At 39.6% G+C, this 21,705-nt stretch overlaps 1 protein-coding gene across 2 annotated transcripts in view; it reads right to left on the bottom strand.

Moving 5' to 3' along the window:
- Positions 1–21,705, bottom strand: part of astn2 (astrotactin 2) — a 299,114-nt gene that overhangs the window by 37,460 nt on the left and 239,949 nt on the right. For both annotated transcript variants that reach the window (XM_080304251.1, XM_026173680.2), the window contains 2 exons: positions 13,991–14,124; positions 11,804–11,952 (listed from right to left, as the gene is read on the bottom strand). In XM_080304251.1, the coding sequence (XP_080160377.1) occupies positions 11,804–11,952; positions 13,991–14,124 (283 nt within the window). The remainder of the gene's footprint in view (positions 1–11,803; positions 11,953–13,990; positions 14,125–21,705) is intronic.

Here is a 21,705-nt window from a genome sequence, read left to right as displayed (position 1 = left end):
TTAGCAAGCTTGTCTTCCTGATCTGGCTCCAAGAACAGGTCCTGGTTTCCCTCACAGAGGAAGCTGCAGCATCTCAGATGCAATTCTTTTTTTTTCTTTTAATGAGACTGGTGACGTTTCATTTTACTGGAATTGTTGCTCAATATGATTCATGTTTTCTACAATCACAGTGTTGCTTTGTCAAAGTGAATATAACCTGCACAACACACTATTCGCTGAAGCTTTTCTTCCTCATTTAAGTTATTTCTTGAAAGCATTGTCTGCTGAGATGACATATTGTTGCTGAGCAGGAACTAATCCTATGGACAAACTCAGTGGAATGCTTACATCTTGATAACACATTCATTTGCAAGAGTAAAAAGAGCATTACGTCAGAGCTTTACAGTTATCTGAAATTAATCAACTTCCCTCCAGCTAATAATAATTGAGTTTTCACCCAGGCCATAGTTTAATCAAAGATAAGATATCATATTTAAATGTAAAATAACATATGGGTATGAATGAAAGCATGAAGAAACAAGTTTAGCAGATGTAATGACAAAACCGATTAATTAATTATTTGATCCTCCTTTAGGATTAATTTAAATGTTTAATTGCACTGTCATCCTGCCTGCCATAGTTATACAGTTCTGTTAAAGGCAGCTCTTATAGGGAGAAGGTCAAATGAGGTTACAGCTAGATGACAAAGTGGCATGCAAACTGAAAATTGTTTCATGTACACAAGCCTTGACTTCCTACTGTTGAAAAAATTTGATCTGACTTGAGCTATTAAAGATATGCGATATCACGTGCTCTGGATGTTTATCAGATTCTTTATTTTTGTTTGTTTCCTTTTCAGAACGATGTGGCACACTGGCTATGACTACCCGTGAATTAAAATCTGTTAGGCAGTGACCTTACCTTACCTTTTCTATATAGCAAGAAATTGGCTCAGAAGGGGTTGCTTTCTTACAGACTAATGGCCTCGTAGGGCCATCTGTACCACGTCTGGTCATTTTTATTGCTTTTGGCTTTGCTTTGTCCTTTTGGCCCTCCTGCTGAATCTGAATTAAGACAAGAGGTGTCAGTACTGACAGGCTGTTTGGTTGTTGTGCTGCACTGTTTGAAGAATTGATTTGCAGTGCCATCTTTTACCTGACAAGGAGAATAGTGTGAACTCATGGCATCAACTAGTGCTGTTGTACAACACTGTGAGGAGACTTGTGTAGGGAGGCATTAAACTAAAACCACTTGTGTCAGCAAACACAGTGGCCAGCATGGGCATTGTGTTTCTGGACATTGACGCTTAGTGAGATTTGACTGAGTATACATAAAAAATGGAAATATTTTTAGAGTAGAGATGAATGACAATTTAAACTTTTTTTTTCCTTTTTTTCCTTTTTATTCTCAAAAGGCAACACGGGCAATGGAACAAAAAGAGGGAATATTTTCTATTGTGAATGAAGCTTGATGTGTGAGCTTGATGTGTAAGTGTTTGAATGACCTATTTATAATTCTTATAACTTTTTTTATAGCACATAAACTGCTTTGTATGTGTCCCTATACTGCTAAACGTACACAATGTATGGAATTAATAGGGAACAACAAAGTATACATAATAATTTTGATTTACTCCTCTACACAATCACAACTAATATTCACACAAGCCACTAACATCCAATTTCCCAGATATAAATATCCCATGATGTCACTGGCATTGATCCAAGTCCAAGACTGAGTTATTTTACCATCAATACTTTGGCTTCCACAGGGGTTCCATTTATTTGTATCATCGCTTTAACAATTTATTTTCCATGATCAGTGTATCTTATTTTGTTTCATTAAGTTTGTCTCCCAATAGCAGTGTTTTTCTTTTTTTGAGATGTTCATCCCGCTCAGGTTCTTCACTTGTCTTAGTAGGACAGTCTTGTGCTATTAACAACCCTAACAGGAACTGTCTTGGTGTCTATTCAGGGTGGGGTGTGTTGGCTACGACAGTGATACATTTAATTGCAATTTTCTTGCTTTAAACGGACTTAATAAGTTGCCATTTCTTTTTTTTTTTCCAGCTCTTGCATCATGACACTCTCAGCTCTACTTCTAGCCATTTCATCTGCATAAGTTCGGTGTGTAGATTAAACATTGTTTATTGTTCCAGGTCATTGAGCTTTCCTTCCTTTAAGTAGTTATCTTGCCTTTCTCTTTAACGATATTTTTTTGTTGCAAGATGGGAATCAAAACCATGATTCTCCTTCATGCTCCTCTTTCTCAGAATGTTAGCTTTCTACTGTGTCTCTTCCTATATAACACCATACAGTCCAACAAAAACAATTACCCACCTAAATCAGCATTTCCCTCTCATTTTGTCAATATTGTGTCAATATTGAAATTACAACACTGATTTTAAAAAAACCTTTGTATAAAGAATATCTTACACAATTTTATAGTGTTTTATATCACATTTAGATAATGCATACTGTAAATGATGTCAGTTTACCTGTAAATTTACATGTAAATATAAACAGACTCAGGGCCTATAGCTTGACTTTATTTGGAGCACAAACACGATGGTAACCAAATTGTCCAGTCAGTGATTATAATAGCTGCAAAAAAATCTCAGCAGGCTTGCTTGTAGTCTTTCCTTGATAAGCATGGGTTTCTATTCAGAGTGCATATTTATTTCGACCATTTTGTGCCTGCATATGCCCCAAATTTGCAAAAACAACTAATCAATCCTAATTTAATGCATAAATGCATTTTAAAATTGATTTTTTCGTCGCCACCAAATTCAACAAAGATCAAGCCCAGGCACAAACTGTGTCAAACAGACAAATATCTCATTATAAATAATGGGGACAAAACAGGCTGCAACAAACAATGATGAATGAAAAGGAAGGAACTGAGAGGCAGCATCCTTATCTTGTCTTAGTAATAATTCCATAATTCCAGTGCACTTCCATTAGCGAGAGTTTGGGGACATTGAATGATTGTTGTAATTAATGAGAGATGGAGAGACCTGTGGCGAAGACAGAGAGACTAACAATATGTGTGTGAAGAGGCAAAATGGGAAAGGAAGCAAAAAGGGAAAGGGACTGCAGAAAGCCCTTGGCCCCCTGCCTGCAATCTGCAATCTGCTGATGGCGAAGCTCGTGACGAGGAGGTGCACAGCGTCCATTTTTAGCGATGAGGTCATCTTTAATTAACAAAACAAAGAGAGTCAGCTGTGTCACTCCAATCTGTTATCTGCAACCATGCTCAAGGACACCCTTTATCTCCATATAATTCAATCTCTTTGAACGAGGGCTTATCGACGCATTGGGGTGCATTCTTGGTCTCAACCAATGATGGAGCTGTCACATAAACAGGGGAGGGGGATACCACTAGCTCTGATCGCATAAAAAAGGGCGACATGAGGAAAGAGGATAGGTATGTAGAAGTACGAGACATGTGATAATAGATGTAAGCAAAGCCGTGGAGCATCCCTGTGTTATTTATCCCAATAAGCTGGCTGGTTAAGCTAGAAGGAGGAAACTGGAACTAAAATAAGGGCAAAGATCAAATGGCTAATCCATTTCTGAGTCCAACAGTGCTAGCGTGAGGTGACATCATTGCTGTGTAACCCTTAGTCCTGCTGCTGTCTGGTTTCTCTCTCCTCCAGCTTGTGTCTTATTCTTTCCTCGTTGTCTTCTCTTTTTTTGTATCTGCGTCTCTCAGAGAGACTTTCCACATTTTCAGACAATCTCTTCTGTTTTTGTGCGTGCGTGTTCCTGTCAGTCCTGTAATTGTTCCAGTCTGCCATGCCCTCTGAGATTTTTTTTTTCATGCCACAAAATCAGGTGTCACACAGCAGTGACGCAACACACAGACTCACAGGTTTTTAATTAGCACCAAGTGTGTGTGCATTTGTGCGAGGGTTGCGGGAAGCACAGTGCTACGCTTATGAACGCGCTCACAAAAAAAGTGTCACATCAGCACAACTGTGATTTAAGGACAAGCGACTGAAATTAGCAGCTGAGAAGATAATGCAGGAATGGTACAAATGTGATGATGGAAACCAAACTGTCTGTGTTTAGCCAAAAAAAGAGGCACTAGTAAGATTTTTCTTTTCCCTTCTTTGTTTGTGCTTCACTTTTTTTTAAAGAACTCCCAGGGAGATCGACAAGAAACATAGCTGAGAAACAAGAACATCATATTGCAAATATGTCACTATTTATTCCCACCCTTTCAAAACACTGTCTTGCATCATTTTGCAAAAAAAAAAAAAAAAAAGTTTAGCAGGCTGAGTTTCGGGCTTTGGTGCCACATAGCTTAAATGAAACCAGGTCAGTTCCTTACCATCCTTATCCTTCTTAACAAATATCATAAAAGTATCACCTTAATTACTTTACCATTACTTCAGGCACAAGTTAAAATGGATGTGCCTTCAGTATAGAGTATACAGTATACTAATTCTCTGTCACTCTATCACTGTGTCAACGTTTGGTTGTATTAAAACTAGACTTTCTAGTGTTTTAATAGTTTATGCAAAATCTCTTACGATCTGTGATTATCTTATTTTTCACATCTGGTTTGACCCATTAGTGCTGTGCTGACGTCTTTGTGAACACTGCCTCTGCATTGGTGTGCCATCTAGAGGCTTGAGCCTGAGTCTGAAGTCAATGATTTAAACACATCCATTCCTGATCGGGAGAGTAAATAATATTTAGAGGGAGGAGGGCTATTCCCTATATTAGTTTACCCTTAGCCATATTATACTGACGGATTTTAATGGTGCTATCACCCCATATTCAGATGGAAGATTAAAACAGAAATAGTGTTTTAACCAAAACAAAAAGTGCCACTAATGTTCAGGGATTTCCTCAAATTTGATTCTGTTTCTAACAGATAATATGAGTAGTTAATTGCTTTCTGTGGCGGTCACCAGAGGTCACAGAGATATCCATTTTAATTTGACTGCCCATCAGGATCATTTTTCATGTTTAGAGGTTGCCCATTAAAACCTTTTTATCTTTGTAACAGATGTTGTGCACAAGGCACACAAGTGTAGAATTCCCTGTTCCAGTCGTTATTAACTCCTCGCTTCACTTGCCTACATGCTATATTTTACAATAAGATAGACATTTTCTAACATAAGTTGCGTATCTGTAAGTTGTGACACAATTCTTTGGAAGCCCCTGAAGGAAAACATGGCTCACCGGTTGAGAGTTGACTTTACAAAGATGCTTTAACTGTCAATTTCCTTGAAATATAAATAACTGATAATTCAAAGGCACTCTTTCCACCATCTTGGCTTGTACCCCAGTCTGGCAGGGTGAAAGCGCGCTGCTGTAAAGACAAACGCTGGGCCAGATTTATAACACAAGACAAATCAAGAGCATCACTGCAAAATGAAGCGCTGCACTGTCATTTCTTTTATCTTGTATGTTTTATTTTCATACTCATCAGAAGTGAAAATAATAACTGGAAAATTGTATTAACTGCAGAGCCCTATACTCCACAACAGTATTTTTTGATTCTGATTGGTGCATCACTGTGGATGCATTTTGCATGGCAGCGTCTCTGTCAACACACTGCAGATACACATTCTGGGGACGGGATTCCCCAGTAATCGCTCAGAACTATAAGAATTCTCTTTTGCATGCCAGTATAGTCTGACTGGAATAGGTAGTTGGAGCAAAAACAACACAATATTTCAAATTACTTCTACAGCAATGTGTCACCTCTCAAGTTATTTAAACCACACGTTTCCCAACTTCTACTGTAGCAATATAAACTATGGGTTCCAGCAATAGTGAAGTTCAAGCTTAAAAGGAACCTTTTTACTAACATTTCCCGTTTTACTATGTGCAAACTGGAGGCTTTTGAGAATAGCACAGAGGTATCTACTATGGACGTGATTGTATTTAAGCCCTTAGGGTTGCTAGTACAGCGTTGTCCACATAAACAACAAGATAAATGCACTAAGGGCTCATCTGCTATCCTTACTACTCATGATTTGTGAGGGACCAGGGTGAAGCCTTAAAAAAAAGTGACAAGTTTTCAAAAAGTACTGATAAGTAGGATAAGCTAAGAAAATTGGTTCCTAATGGCTTGTACAGATGTGGTTAGAATGGCTAACGTTATAAAATAAATGCTTCTTGGAGGAAAAGGAGTGAACGGAGACAAATGGCAACAAATGATATATATAAAAAGTGCAAATAAACTCAGTTGTGGGCTGTTTCTCGGGCACGGATGAAAGTTTTAAGGTTGCAGGAAGACATGCTATTGACAGACTTCATACATCGCATTGTATTTTGTTACCTGCTTTTATTTTTAAGGCCTTTTTTGTTTATAACAGTTAGTACAACAGCCCTACCGTATGTAAAAATAATATTATCTTTTCCTGGATTCACGGCCAAATACAGTGCAAGTAGAGCAGGCTAAGAAAAAGAAATTAGGGAGAGGCATAGAAGTGGCATAAGAAACGAGAAGTCAGGGAGCTAACGTGGCTGGTTCTTACGCCACCGACCGTACTGATGGAGGGTTTATAACTGAATAAGGCACTTCCAAAGAACACACTCAAACTTTGACATGAAATTTCCAGTAAACACAGATCCCCTTTACCAATTATGAGGTAACTGAGGTGTAGAATCAATACGCATCACCAGGCAAGACGGAGTCACATCAGAAACATTTATGAATATTAGCTTGGAGGAAGAGAGCTTTCACTGTAAAGATTTTCAAGGACTTTATGATTGCATCTATTCATGCAGGAAGTTGTTAAGGATGAAAAACCTAAGCCAAAAGGGTGGCACATTACGTCATTCAAATCAGCTTATTTAACCCCAGCTTGTGGAAAAAAGCATTTGAAAAATAAAAGCGAGTCTTCCTCTTTAGCGATGACTGGAGCGATGACTGAATTTACTTTTTTCTTCTTCTTTTTTTCCCCCCAAGTGTTATCCCCACACATTTCAGCTGAGGTGTGTGACTTACTCTGCTGATGTCTAACGGATAAATATGTGAGTGCAGCTTTAATTTGTATCATAAATCATGTAAAAGCAGGTTGCACATGCCGGTTTCCAGTGGATAACATCGGCCCTCTCACAATCAGAGAAGCCAAATCTGTGGACTTATTTATGTCCTGTGACTGACCTGAACAATAGAGGGACACGGTCTTTTCTCCTGTCCTCGTCTAGACAGCAATAACATAGAAACATGGCTTTGTGAATCCAATAAAGACTGTATCCAAGTGTCTGCATCTTCACACTCTTTCTGTCTGCCATCTGTATGAGTGTGCATATGGCTGTGTGTGCTCTGGATGTGTGACTCATACTCAGCATGGCTGAGTGTCTGTTTGAAGCCGTCTATATTTCTTTTATGTCAGACGCCAGCCTGTAGCAGTGTTTCAGCTTTGAATGGATGCAGATGCATCCTCAAGTTCCATTAACCCTCTCAAGACAGGCGTTGCAGATTTGCAACAGTTAAAAGCTAACAACCTGATTACCCCACATACATATTTTATGAGTTTGTTTTACTCAGAAGTACCACTGCAGGTATTCTTTTGTGCATTAGCAAGAAAAATTTAATTTGAGCCTGAGAGGGTTAATGCTGGCTTCGGCTATACCCCGTCTCCTGGATGAAGGTACTGCTATTACTACTGATTAAGTAGGATGCGGTCATGCTCATCCCTCTCTACCATACATTGTAATTAGTGTTTTATCTAGCTTTTTGTTTCCAGTAATACTGAGAAACAACTGTTATTTGTATGTTTTATGGTTACATTTCTGAACACCATAGGTGTCCTGTAATTTATCATGGAAGAGCCAAATGCTTCAAAGAGCACTTTTATAATAAACTAGTCCCTTATTCAACATTCAAATATAAAAATACAAAAAGTCACATCTTCCATAATATTCCCTCTTTAACACATGAAAAGTGAATATCACCTCACACTGCTTTATAGTGCCAACTGTCATCCCTGACTTAAGCTTTGGATCAGGATTTTTCCCTAGAATGGTCAAACATGGTTTTACTGTAATTCAGCCGAATAATCCTAGAGTGTACCCACCCTAAGATGTTGGAGAAGCTTGACTACGAGCTCAGTGGTTCATATCGTCACACAGTCTCGGAAAATGTGAACGGGGAAAATGAAGGAGAAACACTTGTATCCAAAAAACCACCAAGATGCCCTCAAGCAAAAGGTTTATCCCCCAAACTGCTGCTTGGCCAACGAAAGCTGGCCTTAGTGGCAGCTGCCATAAGGAAATCTGTCAATGTGCATTTGTCTGTGAAAGGCAGGAGGAGCTGAGAAAAAAATATAGCACTGAGGAATGGCTCGGCTTTAAAACATATTGCACTTTTTATACACAAGGTGAGTATTGTATAGTGCTCAGCTGGACGTTTTTTTAATTTCAGCTTTTGGTTTCACAATTTGTTTCCCAGTAAATGCTTCTGAAATTCTTCTTAAATAAATAAAGTCCAATAACTTCAAAATACATAAGTGTGAGAAAACGGCAGTTCTTGAAAAACATGCTCCTTTATTTGTTGAGCTCAGAGAACTGGATCTCTTGATTTTAAGAGGCAGCCTTTACAGTTAGGTCCATAACTATTTGCACAATGAAACCAATTTTGTAATTTTGCCTCTGTACACCATCACAGTGGGTTTTAAATCAAGGTGTGATTGAAGTGCTGGATTTTAGCTTTAATTTAAGGGAATTGACAAATGTATTGCTTTAACTGTTTAGGAAGTTCAGCTATACAGTCCGTCAAATTTAGAGGCTCCACGTGTAATTGGCCTAACATCGTTTTAAATAAATCATTTTCAGTCAGTAACAGCAGGCAGTCTTGAACCCCTGGAAATCATCAAACGCTGCATCTCCTGTTTTGAGAAGATTCCAGAGATTTTCCACTGCAAAACTTGCTCTATTGGGTTGAGATCAGTTGACTGACTTAAGCAATGAAGAATATCACCAAACTTTGCATGGAGAAACTCTTGGCCTGCTTTAGCAGTACGCTTTGGGACGCTATCCATTTGCGCCATCTGATCAGTTTTGCAGAACGGGGCTGAATCTGAGCAGAGATTATTTCTCTCTACACTTCGCAATTCATCCTGCTACTTCTATCAGCAATCACGTCATTATTAAAAACCAGTGGCTTGGTTCCACCGTCTGCTATATATGCCCATGCCATAACAGCGCCTGCATCATGTTTGACAGATAATGTGATATGCTTCAGCTAATGAGCTGTTTCTATTTATTCTCCATACTTTTCTTTCCCGTCATTTTGTAACAAGTTAATCTTGATTTCATGTGTCCAAAGATTGTTTTAACATTTTTTAAATATATACTTTTTTCCTCCCTGAACTTGGCAGGCTCAGTTAGAAAAGTCAAATCTGGTCTTTCTGCTTTTGAGTATAATCTGTGAATTGTACATTGTCGTAAACCCTCTGTATTTATTTCATTTCTCGATTGCAGACTTTGACATTGATGTCTTCTTGAGGGTTTTCTTGACTTTGCTAAAGTTGTGAAGATGTTTTTCTTAACCAAGGAAAGAATTATGCAATGATCCAATAGCTGTCTGCTGTGGTGATGCTGCAGAGCCAGCCAGCACATTGGATGTACTAGGCTGTTGATTTGGCCACTCCTAAAGTTCTCTGACAGGTTTTTTTCAGCCTAATGATGGTCTCCTTCACTTGGATTGACACGTCTTTATTAAGAGTTGTAGTGAAAAGCTACCAAATGCAAACTGAATGCTTGGAAATGACTCCATATCATTCATTTGCTTTTTTATGTAATAAAAAGAGAATGAGTCTCATTTGGCTGCTTTTTAATCATTTTCCAATAGTACATTCAATGTAAGTCCTAAAAAGTTGATGGGATACTTTTGTTAAACCCTGATCACACCACTGATTTATTTTAAATCCACTGTTTTGGTATACAAAGGCAAAAGTGGGTCATTAGAAGTGTCATATATATTAAGTAAACATATGGAGCATGTAAGTGCACTGCTTGTCACCAAACTCCTATTTTAACCCTTTAAGACATACCATAGAACCGAGCCATTTTTTGGAGCATTTCAAGTTGCTATACATAAATACAACCATTATAGCCCAAATTTTAATAATATGTCTGCATTAAGTGCATAGTAATTACATAAATTGCAAAAAAGAGCAATAAACTACAAAAAAATTGAAAATCGTTTTTGTTTTTTTAACATATATTTCTAGTTAGAGAAATTTAAGAGGCTTATCCCTCAAAACTGTAAATACAAAAAAGTTGCACAAACTAGTTTCCCACCACGGGAAATTTATTTTGAGTGTCTTCATAGTTTTATTTTTGAGATACACCAATTTTCATATACTGCAGGAAAAACGAAAAAAATATATTACAGTGCAAATTTGCAAAATAACAGCATATGCATCAAAATAAACTATTTCCAGCAGTGCAATATGAGTCCTCAGCATCCCAGAAACGACACAGAAAGTCATAAAGTCAAACATAACTTTTAAAAATACAAGTATAGGCTCATAAGGCCACGATGGTAAAAAATACTACATTTCCGCAAAATGACGTCACTTCCGGTTTCGGGCAGGTCATGCAGGACATGCGATAGTTCACGCTGATGGACGTAGGAAGTGTTACAAACAGCTGATCGGATCGGTAAAGCGTGTTTCTGGAATATTATGTTTTTGTTGCTGCAAGTGCTTTTTATGCAGTTTTTGCAAAGCTATATGTGGAAGGAAACTGTGACCGAGGACAAGCTGATGGCATAAGATGTAAGTACAACTCCTCCGGTTTCATATGCAAAAAAAAATTATTGCGCTAGCTTACGTGATTGCAGAGCTACCGGGATTTAAAAATAGTTACGCAAAATGGAGCGTGTCCGCTCTGACCGGCTTTAAAGGGTTAAAGAAAGTTCAGAAAGAAAAAAACACAGAATAAAGTTAAAAAGACAAAAGATGAAGACAATGATTTCAATCTGCATTGTTCTCTGTTATAACATGAATTAGAGTGGTGACTGGCACATAGCAAAGTGAGTCACCCACACCATCTGCCCCTCCGTACCTCACCTCTGCCAGCATGGCTCTGTCTAGCTATCTGTGCCCTCTCTTTCTCTGGTGCCCACGCTTCATTAGCTCCTCCCCTGGATGATGGATGGCCTGTCCGTGCATCCCAGTGTCTAAAGCCAGACCATCTCATTTCTCCAATATTATTAAATCTTGCCCTTTTCCCTGACTCACCCCACCTCCCGTCACTACCATGACCATTCCCCTATCCCCACAGTGCAGCGGTCAGTACCATTTACGTCCCTGATAAATTGTCCTACGTCATCTTCTCCCATCCTCAGTCTGAACTCCCACGCCTGTTCTGTATCCAGACAAAAGCTTTAAACTCATTCACTGCAAATGTAAGTTTAATTCTTCTTATTTGAGTCTTCTAATCAACTCATTAAACATCTTTATTCTTGTATCTGTCAGTGAAATCTCTCATCTTCCTTTCCGACATCGCTTCATCACCAATCTGAAAAAAAGGAGTCTCTCACTCCAGCTTGACCTAAAGCTCATCAGTGTTCCAGCAGTACATCACCTGATGTGGGTAATTGCTTTTCCTGCAAGCCCAATCCCAGCTCAGATCTCCTAACATAAAGGTTAGGCTTCTAACTCAATGCATAACAGACTTTATTTATTATAGAATCAATAGTATAAACATTTCTTATTCTCAGCTTTTGTGTTTGTGAATGTAACTATTTGTACTTTTATATGTTGCTATGAATATATGTGGAACAAAGACCAACAATAAGAAAGCTTAATTAAAAAGATGCTTTTAGCCAATTTAAGCTCCTCTACCTGTGTAGATCTCTGCCTCTGAGGGATCCTCAACTCGTTTGTGCTGGATGATGTAGTCAGAAACTTTGCAGCCAATCAGAGGCTCCACATCCATCCACTCCAGGGCGACCATTGTGCTTGAGGGCTCCAGGTAAGGGGATAGGCGCAAACTAAACAATACAGAGAATACAAGATAAGATAAAAAAAAACACACAAAAAAAACCAGACATATATGAACAATGAGATAAAATGCTTCCACAACTATTTGGCATCCTCATCTGGAGTTTCACATAGGATTGTATCAGCGTATGCTTTATGCTGAAAGCATGGTCATAAATCTCAAATGGATAAGTGGGAATCCCACGTGTTGTTGTTATTGTGTTGGACTAGAGAGTGCACCACCTCCAGCTATATGTCATCTGACAACAGAATAGCAAACAGAGACTTGGAACAAAACAGCATTCCAAAGCCACATGTGCTCCAGCAGCTTTCCATGTGTAGTTTTCCCCCTTTAATCCCTCAAAAGAGATAAAAGAACAACATTTCAATTTTTGTCTGCTCTCCAGCTGTGTCTGTGACAATGCCATGAAAGAGGTTAGCTGTTTTGATGCTCAGTTTTATCCTCACACACAATAATAATACTTATTTCAGGTTCTTAATGTGTCTACCACTAACCAGAGTTGGAGATTTTGGCAGCTGCAGTGACTCTTGGGCTTTTTTTTTTTGTCAGGTCGTAGAGTTACAGAAACCAAAACTCTGTTTGTGGCATCAAGTAAGTCAACAACCACAATTCATAAACAAAATACTAAGAAAACAGTCAAAAGGTTTATGCATTTCAGAGTACTTCTATAACATCTGTGCAAAATAAACTAGAGTCTGATTTCAATATCACTTCCTATCTATTTTGCTTCTTGGCTTAAAAGTCAAGGGTCAGCATATATTATAACATTTGGGCCCACAGGAATGGTACTGAACTGCCAAAACTCACAGAGTTTTCTCTGCACAATCATTACAAAAGAAACAGCTGTTAATAAAGGATGGAACTGATTATTTTGCTATTTAAATGGTCCAGTAAAACTTTAAAAAGTCACAAAGAGAAGGACCAGTCAGTTACCTCCATACCATTTATACACGTAAGCTAGAAACCCTCAATGAATGTATAAACTGGCTTAGCCAGTCAAGAGGCATATGCATGCAGCATATGGCCCTAAAAACATGGAAGAAAAACTTTAAAATAAGGCAAACTGTCAGCAATTCATTCAAGCTAAAACTCTGAAAAATGTATTTAGAAAAACTTCTAATTTAGGGAAAACTACTTTCGGTGCTTTAGGATACTTACAATTGTGCAAGTGCAAGCTGCTTTGCAACCTCCCCCCACCCCCAGGGCCTCTTTTCATTCTGTGTTTTTCTTGTATCCATACACCCATTTTCTTAAACACTTATCAAGTTCAGGGATGCAGAAGGGTTGGAACCTATGCTAGCTCTTATAGGCGACGAACACATTGTATAGGTAGATGGTTTATTGGGGGCCTATACTTGGCTTAATGATTGCAATATCTGTTATCACTTGCACCTATTCTGTTTTTCCTCCTGCTGCTGCTCTTCCAGCCTTTGGGTATCCATGCATTGGGAGGGTAGGGAAATATGATCTTATGTTGTCAGTTTCTTGGACTTGGACTTTATAATCCGCTGTGTCAACCAAACTATAATAGGGATAATTCTTTTGAATGCATTAATGATGTGTGCCATAATACAATTTACTGCTTTAATTATGCAAATCAAAAATAAAATGAATCCAGTTTGTTCATTTTTTTTAGTTATGATTTTTTTATGACTTTAGATAATTTATCATCAAAGTCTTGCCCTTTCAACTTCCTGTTTCTTTTTAAAGATTTTTTAAGGCAACAATCGCTTGGGCGGATGACTCACAAAAGGCTCAGGGGTATTATTAGGACACCCTGAATGAGAGCATGTTCTTGTCAGGGAAGTGTAAGGGCCGACTGACAGTTATTAGAACTTCAGGGACTGTGCTTATGTCTACAGCTTTCTCAAGTGCCCCTGGAGTCGAGAGAGACAGGTAAGTGTGTATGTGTGCGCATATCCATGTGCGTATAAGTGTCCCTGCAGTGCACTGGTGCATGCATCCATAAAACCTCTCTTGTGTATGTGCATGGATTCCAAAGTGTCATAGTGTCACCTCACACTTACATCGGCTGCCTGAGGGGACTGCAGTTAGGCAGGCCATCTTTGCTGAAGGCACTCAGGTCACAGCGACACCAGTTATCGATGACATCGCCCTTTCCAGCACACCAGTATGAGCTCATTGTGGCACTCTTTAAGGCCTGTAAAGGGTAACAGGTGAGAGAAATGCAATTATCTTTTGAAACAAGGGCTTACTGTCCAGCTATGCTTATCCCATCCCCCCTCCTCACCTCCCACCCAGCCCACCCCCTCAACCAGTTTCCTCCACTGGTTTCCTCCACATAACAGCACACACAGACATTCATCTTATGTCAGTCAATTTTTCATTTACCTTTGACAGTTCCCTGAAATGAACTCCAGGAGACAGCCAGTAAAAATATAGTCTTACATTTGACGGAGTAAGGACTGGTCAAAATGCCCTCAAAATTGTTCAGAACTCAATGTAAGTCTCATAAAGATGTAACAGCAGAGAGGCGCACACACACACACACACACACACACACACACACACACACACACACACACACACACACACACACACACACACAGTCAAAAAGAGAGTGACCTTTTCATACCCACCGTTCCCAATTACCAGAAGGCAGGAACATCACACTAGCATTAACACTGTGACACTATCACTGTGCTTACACTGTGATATCATAGATGCACTGTGACTTCTATGATAGATGAGTGAGAGCTGTGACACTAGCCACCTCCCATTCCAGGGTAGCGGGTAGTGAGATATTAATAGATGAGATCAACTTCTGGCATCTCCTTGTGCTACTTCATTTACAGGTGGATGAAAAAAGTTTTTAAAAAAAAAGGTCGTAGCTCAGCCATCTTCTAAAAGGCAGCAAAATGCCAATATAACCATCAAAGCAATAAAATATAATGTCAGGGCTTTCGTTAAAGCTGCAGGCTCTCTTGAGGGTGAGTTCAAGAGAGTTCACCATCACTACGACTCCCCGTCACACTACAGATCAATGAGCACTCAGTAATTTATGTGCTCTAACTGGTTGATAGTGTGTATTGGAATTTATTTTACTTATGTATTAATCACATTATGTTATTGTATAATGCCTTGGTGCCACTGGATTTTAACATGTCTCACACTCATACAGTAAGACAGATGGTGGGGGTCTAGTAAGGAAGTTGGGGGAAGCAGACAGCTCCACAGGAAGAGTCTTTTGTCTCTTCGAGGACTCTGGGAGGTAGCAAGGGAGTGTGAACCTTAAGGTGTGAAACAGCTGTGTACTGCCTTTTGTTCCTGGAAAAGGTATTTAACTGAGAGCCATGCTAGGCTCAGAGAGACTCCGTGTCTCCGTCTGCCCCGCGATCATGCAGGCTCTCCACCAAGCTTGGTTTTTCTGTTCTTTTGTGTTTTGATTAAAGAATGTTAGCTACCGCTCACCGCTCGTCTGCAGGCTTTATTTAAATGGAAAACTTCCACAACAAGTGTTACCTCATGCAGGCTACTTTGGAGACGTGCTTGATCGTGATCTCAAAAAAAGGGCACTGAAGCCGTGCAGAAACAGTAGCATTGTGTACCAGGTATCCAACAAAAAGGAGGAAGGAGGCCCCTTATTGTTCGAACGCATGGCATATGACGCTGATTCAAAAGCAGAGCAACTGATGATACTACGCACACATCTCTAAGACGACTGAGTACATGCTGCACACAAACAAAGTGAAAAACAAACATGATCATGATTAATTTCAACAGCTCACTGTTTCGTTTCATTTGAGAAACGCCAACAAAGATTTTCTGCAGTGTGTTGATTAGTAGAAGTGACATTCGAGCTGACTTTGGTCATAGGCCTGACCAGAGAGGCAAACAGCTTGGCCAAAATTGAGTCAGGGTATGCACTCAGAAGCTGATGTTAGCATTTCCATAACATTGCATTGTGAGCCTCAAAGAAGGCTCAACAGACTTTCATGGGAACTGACTTCTTCCACTCGAGGCAAAGTACCTTGAGAGCACAAATGACCTAAATGAGCAGCAGAGGAAAGAGTGAGGAAAATAAAGAGGGTGAGGCTGAAGAAAGAAAGAAAGGAAGAAAGAGAGAAATAAAATAGGACAGTGAAAAAAATCTACAAACAAAGGTGTGAAAATGGGGACTTCCGACACTGAAACACATTCCCTGACTTTACTAGGGAATGGATCCTTTTGCAGCGCACACTTCATCTTTACATCCTCCAGTACAGTACCAGGGCTCTAAATTAGGTATTATAGGGGGCAGGCAAGCACTATAATCCAGAGCCATATTATAATCCATTGGAAAACCGAAAAGGTTATTATGCCACCCCCCCCACCCCCACCGGATGAACCCATGTGGTAAACTGCTGCCAGAAAACAACAACAGCAGTAGTCTTGCCACCTCAAATCAATGGGAAGCAGGCCACAGTGAAATGCAACACACACAAATAACACGGGCTCAAGGTCTATGCACGCACACAGTCTAGGCAAATATGAGAAACGATCTCCAATACCAGGGGCAAAAGAGAGAAAGACCACAGGACCGCAGTGCCTGTACCACCATCAGATTCCTAGAAGGAAAAAAACCCCCATATGGGTTTCTGCGCTTGATTGCATGGCTGCACATGTGAAAAACAGACAAAGCGATTACCACTGTGTTTATGTTTGAAGAGTAATGCAAGCCATTCTCCTTTGGGTAAACAGGGAATCTAATTTTGGTTTAGGGAACGAGGTGGGAGTTGGGTGGGGATGCAGGAGGTAAAATAAAGACGAGGATTTAAAGTTCAGCAGGGAAAAAAAGCATTTAATTACGATAGAATGCGTGCGGTGGCTCGTGGTGACGAAGACAGCAACGTATGCGGCAGGTGAGAGTGAAAAGAAATAAATAGGCAGGAAAAAAATCCAGTGATGAAATAAACAAACACAATGAAAATCCCGGGTCAGAGTGTATGTGTGTTCAGTGCTGTTGCTACATAAGTCACAGTTGGCAAGAGGAGGCTACTCTACACTTTATCGATTAACTGCGTATTCTGCATTTCCCAGAACTCCACAGATCCATACACATTCTGTAAGAACCAAACATTATCCATTAAGCTTCATATTAGAAAAGGTGGTGTTTCCGTAAAGAAGGCTCTCTCTGAGGACAGAGTCTTTGTGCACCTCAAACACATTCACTTTTAGGAACCTGCTAGTGCCTCTAACACGCCGTTTTACCGGTTCGCAAACACGGCACAACTTTGTCTCTGCTAACCTTATCAACACTGAACGAATCAAGTTGAAATGCAATCACTCCCCACGTCAAATGTAAGACAAGAGCAGTGAACATTGAGGGCAAGTGAGCATCAGCAAAAACTCAAGCCACAAATTCTGAGCTTTGACGTCATTTAAACCCTGCAGACTCGTTGGCACCAAAACACAATTTAGACCTTTCACTTTTCTAGATGCCTGTCGTGACTTACAAGTAAGCAAGCAACGCCATAGTGACGTCTTTAATGTATTAATCTGTTTGTCTAGTCTATGCTGACCATATTACTGTCTGTATCCAGAGGCTAATACACAAAAACACTGGCCAGCTGGCCCAGAGTATTGATTTATAAAATAATCACCAGTGGTGGTAAAGAGTGTAAGACACGGCACACACACACACACACACACACACACACACACACACACACACACACACACACACACACACACACACACACACACACACACACACACACACACACACACACACAGCCCACCATAATGATGTTCTTTCTGTGCGTGTGCGTGCATGCACACATGCATTTATCTGGCCCTTTCCATCATTCAAGGCTAATGGTGTTAACAAGGGAACCAATGGGCTGCTTCTAGGAACCTTCCAGGAAATGGGACAGTGGGGGCAGCTCAAAGGTTGGTTCAAACAGAGGTTGATAGTGTGTTTGAAAACTCTCAAATATTAGGAAGGTTTGGGTTTTTTGGTGTCCCAGTTCTGCCTGAAGATGTTCTGAGCCGATCTGACCTTTCCAGCAAAGTAAAGTGATGGTTAGTGTGTTATTGTATTTTCTGTTACAAGATAGCATTAGGCAATTAAAAACAGCTAAGAAACAATTATAACAATAATAACGATAAAACAAACCATATCCTTTACTGAGGTAATTATTAGGGGTGCAACGATATTCGTATCGATATTGAACCGTTCGATACAGTGCTTTCGGTTCGGTACGCATATGTATCGAAAAATACAACATTTGTAATTTATTTTATCAATTTTCCTTCTGACGATGCTGTCTGTGTGGAGCGCTCAGTGAATCTGTGTTCGACTACTCCGCCTAGGCTGCACTGTCGAGCGCAGATCCACTGAGCGCTCCACACAGACAGCATAGTCAGAAGGAAGAGCGCAGGACAAGCTAGCGAGACAGAAGTTAAGCTCTCCTTGCAACAGGCAAATTGACCCTCATTCAGATCTGGCGTTTGGAATTATTTTGGTTTTCATGTGACGTATGACCCTGAAGGTAAGCGAGTCATGGACTAAAGTAAAACAGTATGTTGGATGTGCCATGCAATGCTCAATTACATTGGTGTGAACTAGTGTGTTAGCGCAGTTAGCTCGTTAACGTGTTGGCCGTCTAGCCCCATGCACGGAGCGATCGGCGGTAGCTCGTTAACGGAGATTTGCCGTGTTGTGGCGTTAAGGTCATTTCAACGAGATTAACCTGAAAGCACTAGTGGGAACACAACGAATATGACTGCACATTTACACCGACATCATCCTAGTGCAAAGACAAGTGGAAGCAGACAAAAAAAAGCAAGCATGCTACTAACTTTAGCCGAGTCATTTAGACAGCTGTTAGCACATGATTCTCCTTATGCTGCTGAGAATATAGCCCAGAAGAAGCGGATAGTATAGCTTTTATTTTGGAAAGAGCCATTTCTCTGTAATAAACTCTCTTTTCCAAAGATGAGTGATTCCTCAATCAGATACAGGGCTTGCAATATCGCTAGCCCGACGTCAGTCGGGCTACCAAAATCTATCTCTTCCCTGCCCGTCGGGCTATTGTAGGAAAAATATATGTCAATGCTTTTGCATTCTTTCAGAAATGTAGCTGGGTAATTATGTCATTGGCATCGGTGAGCCACTGTCAATATGTGACATATTGAAATCGCGTTTGAATTTGCGCTTGTTTTTTTGCTTTCACTTTGCAATCGTGCGAACTGTGTATAGAGAGCGACAGCACTGATCTGTGAGTGATGATAATTTGTGCACCAATTCCTCTGACATCGTCTTATTAATCGTTAGTTTACTATGCAAACATGACAAGTGAAATCTCCCGCAGCTTAAACATGTGAGAGGTTGATCGCGCAGAGAATCGCTGAGCTTATGTGAGTGCGCGTGTAAAAGCATTTCAGTTCTGCTGAGCCAAATAAGACAGGTCAGGGTGAAGAAGTGACAGCCAAATAAAAGCTTACCACAAAACGGAGAAGTTATGACAAATCAGACTATAAGGCAAAAAGAAAGTGCAGCTTTATGGTTTCATGGACAAAATAATTTCTGTTGCTGCAATATGACGAGCTATATAACCAGGGCTGCACATAAGTGGTCCGCAGGTGCGCATTCGCTGTCAAAATAAAAAACGCGCACAAGGGTTAGGGTTAAATTTAAAAACTGTACTTTTGAGTTAAAATATATATTTATAATTTTAATAAATGACAAATTAAAAATGCATGAACATTTTTTTTGTATCGAAAAAATATCGAACCGTGACACCAAAGTATCGAACCGAACCGAACCGTGAATTTTGTGTATCGTTGCACCCCTAGTAATTATCTATGCTACTTTTAAGCATTCATTCTGTAAGTTGTATGAACACTAATACACTTTTTGGGGCTTTGTTATTGGAAAGAAAGGTTTGTGTCTGTGAGGTCAAACTGTTTTGGCTGAAGCATAAAGAACAAGTCTGTACTGCTGCTGATGTAATTAATGGATGTTTGTGGATGAGGATGTAAATAGTATGCACTGACCATGCAGGTTTTATAGAAAATTGTTTAATTATCTACCCTACAGGAGCGTTCGCCTTCCTTCTTTGTTATTGTTGCTTTAGTCTTTGCCTTTTTTCATCTCTCTCTGTTTTCCTCCCTCTCTTTGCTTTTTTCCCCCCGTAAATTGAATTGAATCGAATTAAACTAAATTAAATTTTAATTAGATTTATGATTCTGGAATCTAGAAAGTTAGTTTATAACATAAATTTGCAGCAGTATTCAAGAAGTGTTGTTGTTCTACAAACCAAATAAACTCTGTGACCTGAAGGGGGAGGAAAAAAGAACTTTATGGCTGCTCTGCAAAGCCAGTTAATAATGTCCTCCAGGAAGTAGGTGCACATGTTTCTTTGCCAAAGATGAAAAGAGAAGACTTCATGAACATACCTTCTGAGGATTCAGGGTGACAGAAACCCCACAATGGCATTAGTGCACTTAATAAAAGCATAAAAAAAGGAAATGTGTGCAGATCTGGGATAAATTTCTATTGAGTGATGAAACCACACACACAAACATAAAAATCCTTTACTGACCACCACCTCATCTGTCAAACACAGTGGTTCTGTTATGTGTTGGGCATGCGTGGCTGCGCATGGAACTGGCACACTGCTGTTTACTGATTATTTCCCCGCTTTTAGGCGCGACGGCGTGAGCACTGTATGAGTTTCAGCCAAATTCATCAAAACACACCACATCATATTTCATAATTCAACAGGTCAGTGAATTAAAAACACTATCTTTAGCCAAGTCAGGCATTTTATCAGTTGAACTAAATTCCACTTGCTAAAGGTGACAGTAAAGGTTCATTAGAGTCCACAACAACTGTCCTAAAGGTGAACTTGAGAAGCATTTGACATGATACTCCATTAAATATTTATTGTAACAGTTTTGTTTGACATGATGCGATCTGTCCAGTTACTTCTAATTGTATAATTGAACTTTGCGCTATGTGTTACAAGGTATTGTATGTTACTTGCTCCCTATGCAGTGCCTACTATACTCTCTTGGTTAATGGTGTTGCCGTTTTCATTTTAAACCTGTAGTCTCTCATCTACTCTTCGGAAATATTGGAGACACACCCCTGCGAGGGGCTGCAGTACTGGATAATGGTCAGAGCATGACAGCAACAATTCTCCAAGATATAGAGCATTCTGACCCATTAGACTCACAACCAATTTGTTCAAAAGGTTTGCCGTAATTCAGTCATAGCAACACAGAACTACTGGCAAGCAATAAGCTTATTATATTTTATTTTTTTTACCTTGGTTTTTTCTTCTGTGGGACTAAAAAAGTCTGTGGTAATCTGCATATGCATGTATTTATTTTCATACATGCATCTGCCCAGTAAGCAAGACCACCAGTGCAATTCCAAGACTGGTTCCAGTTGAATTCAAGTCAAGACTCGATCTAAAAGACGCCCTGCCAGAGAACAGAGCAACATGAGAGGCATTTAGGACCAAAACAAAGACGGAGGAAACCTCAAGTCTACACTTCCAAAAATAATCATTATCATCTATAAATCCATCTAAAAGTGCAAATGAAGAATGAATAAGCAATCAAAAAACCCACAAGCTCTGGGACTGAAATCTTGTTCGGACTCAAATGACATGGATACACAGAATTACATCTTTGTGTTATTCAGTATTTGAAAGGATCACTTTTTTAAAAAGGTAAATTGCAACTATTGAAGATGTTGCAATAAACTTTAATTGAGTACCAAAAGAAA

This window comes from Astatotilapia calliptera, chromosome 7 (assembly GCF_964374335.1).
Source record: "Astatotilapia calliptera chromosome 7, fAstCal68.1, whole genome shotgun sequence".
Classification (NCBI taxonomy): domain Eukaryota; kingdom Metazoa; phylum Chordata; class Actinopteri; order Cichliformes; family Cichlidae; genus Astatotilapia; species Astatotilapia calliptera.
This window is presented reverse-complemented; position numbering and strand designations above follow the sequence as displayed.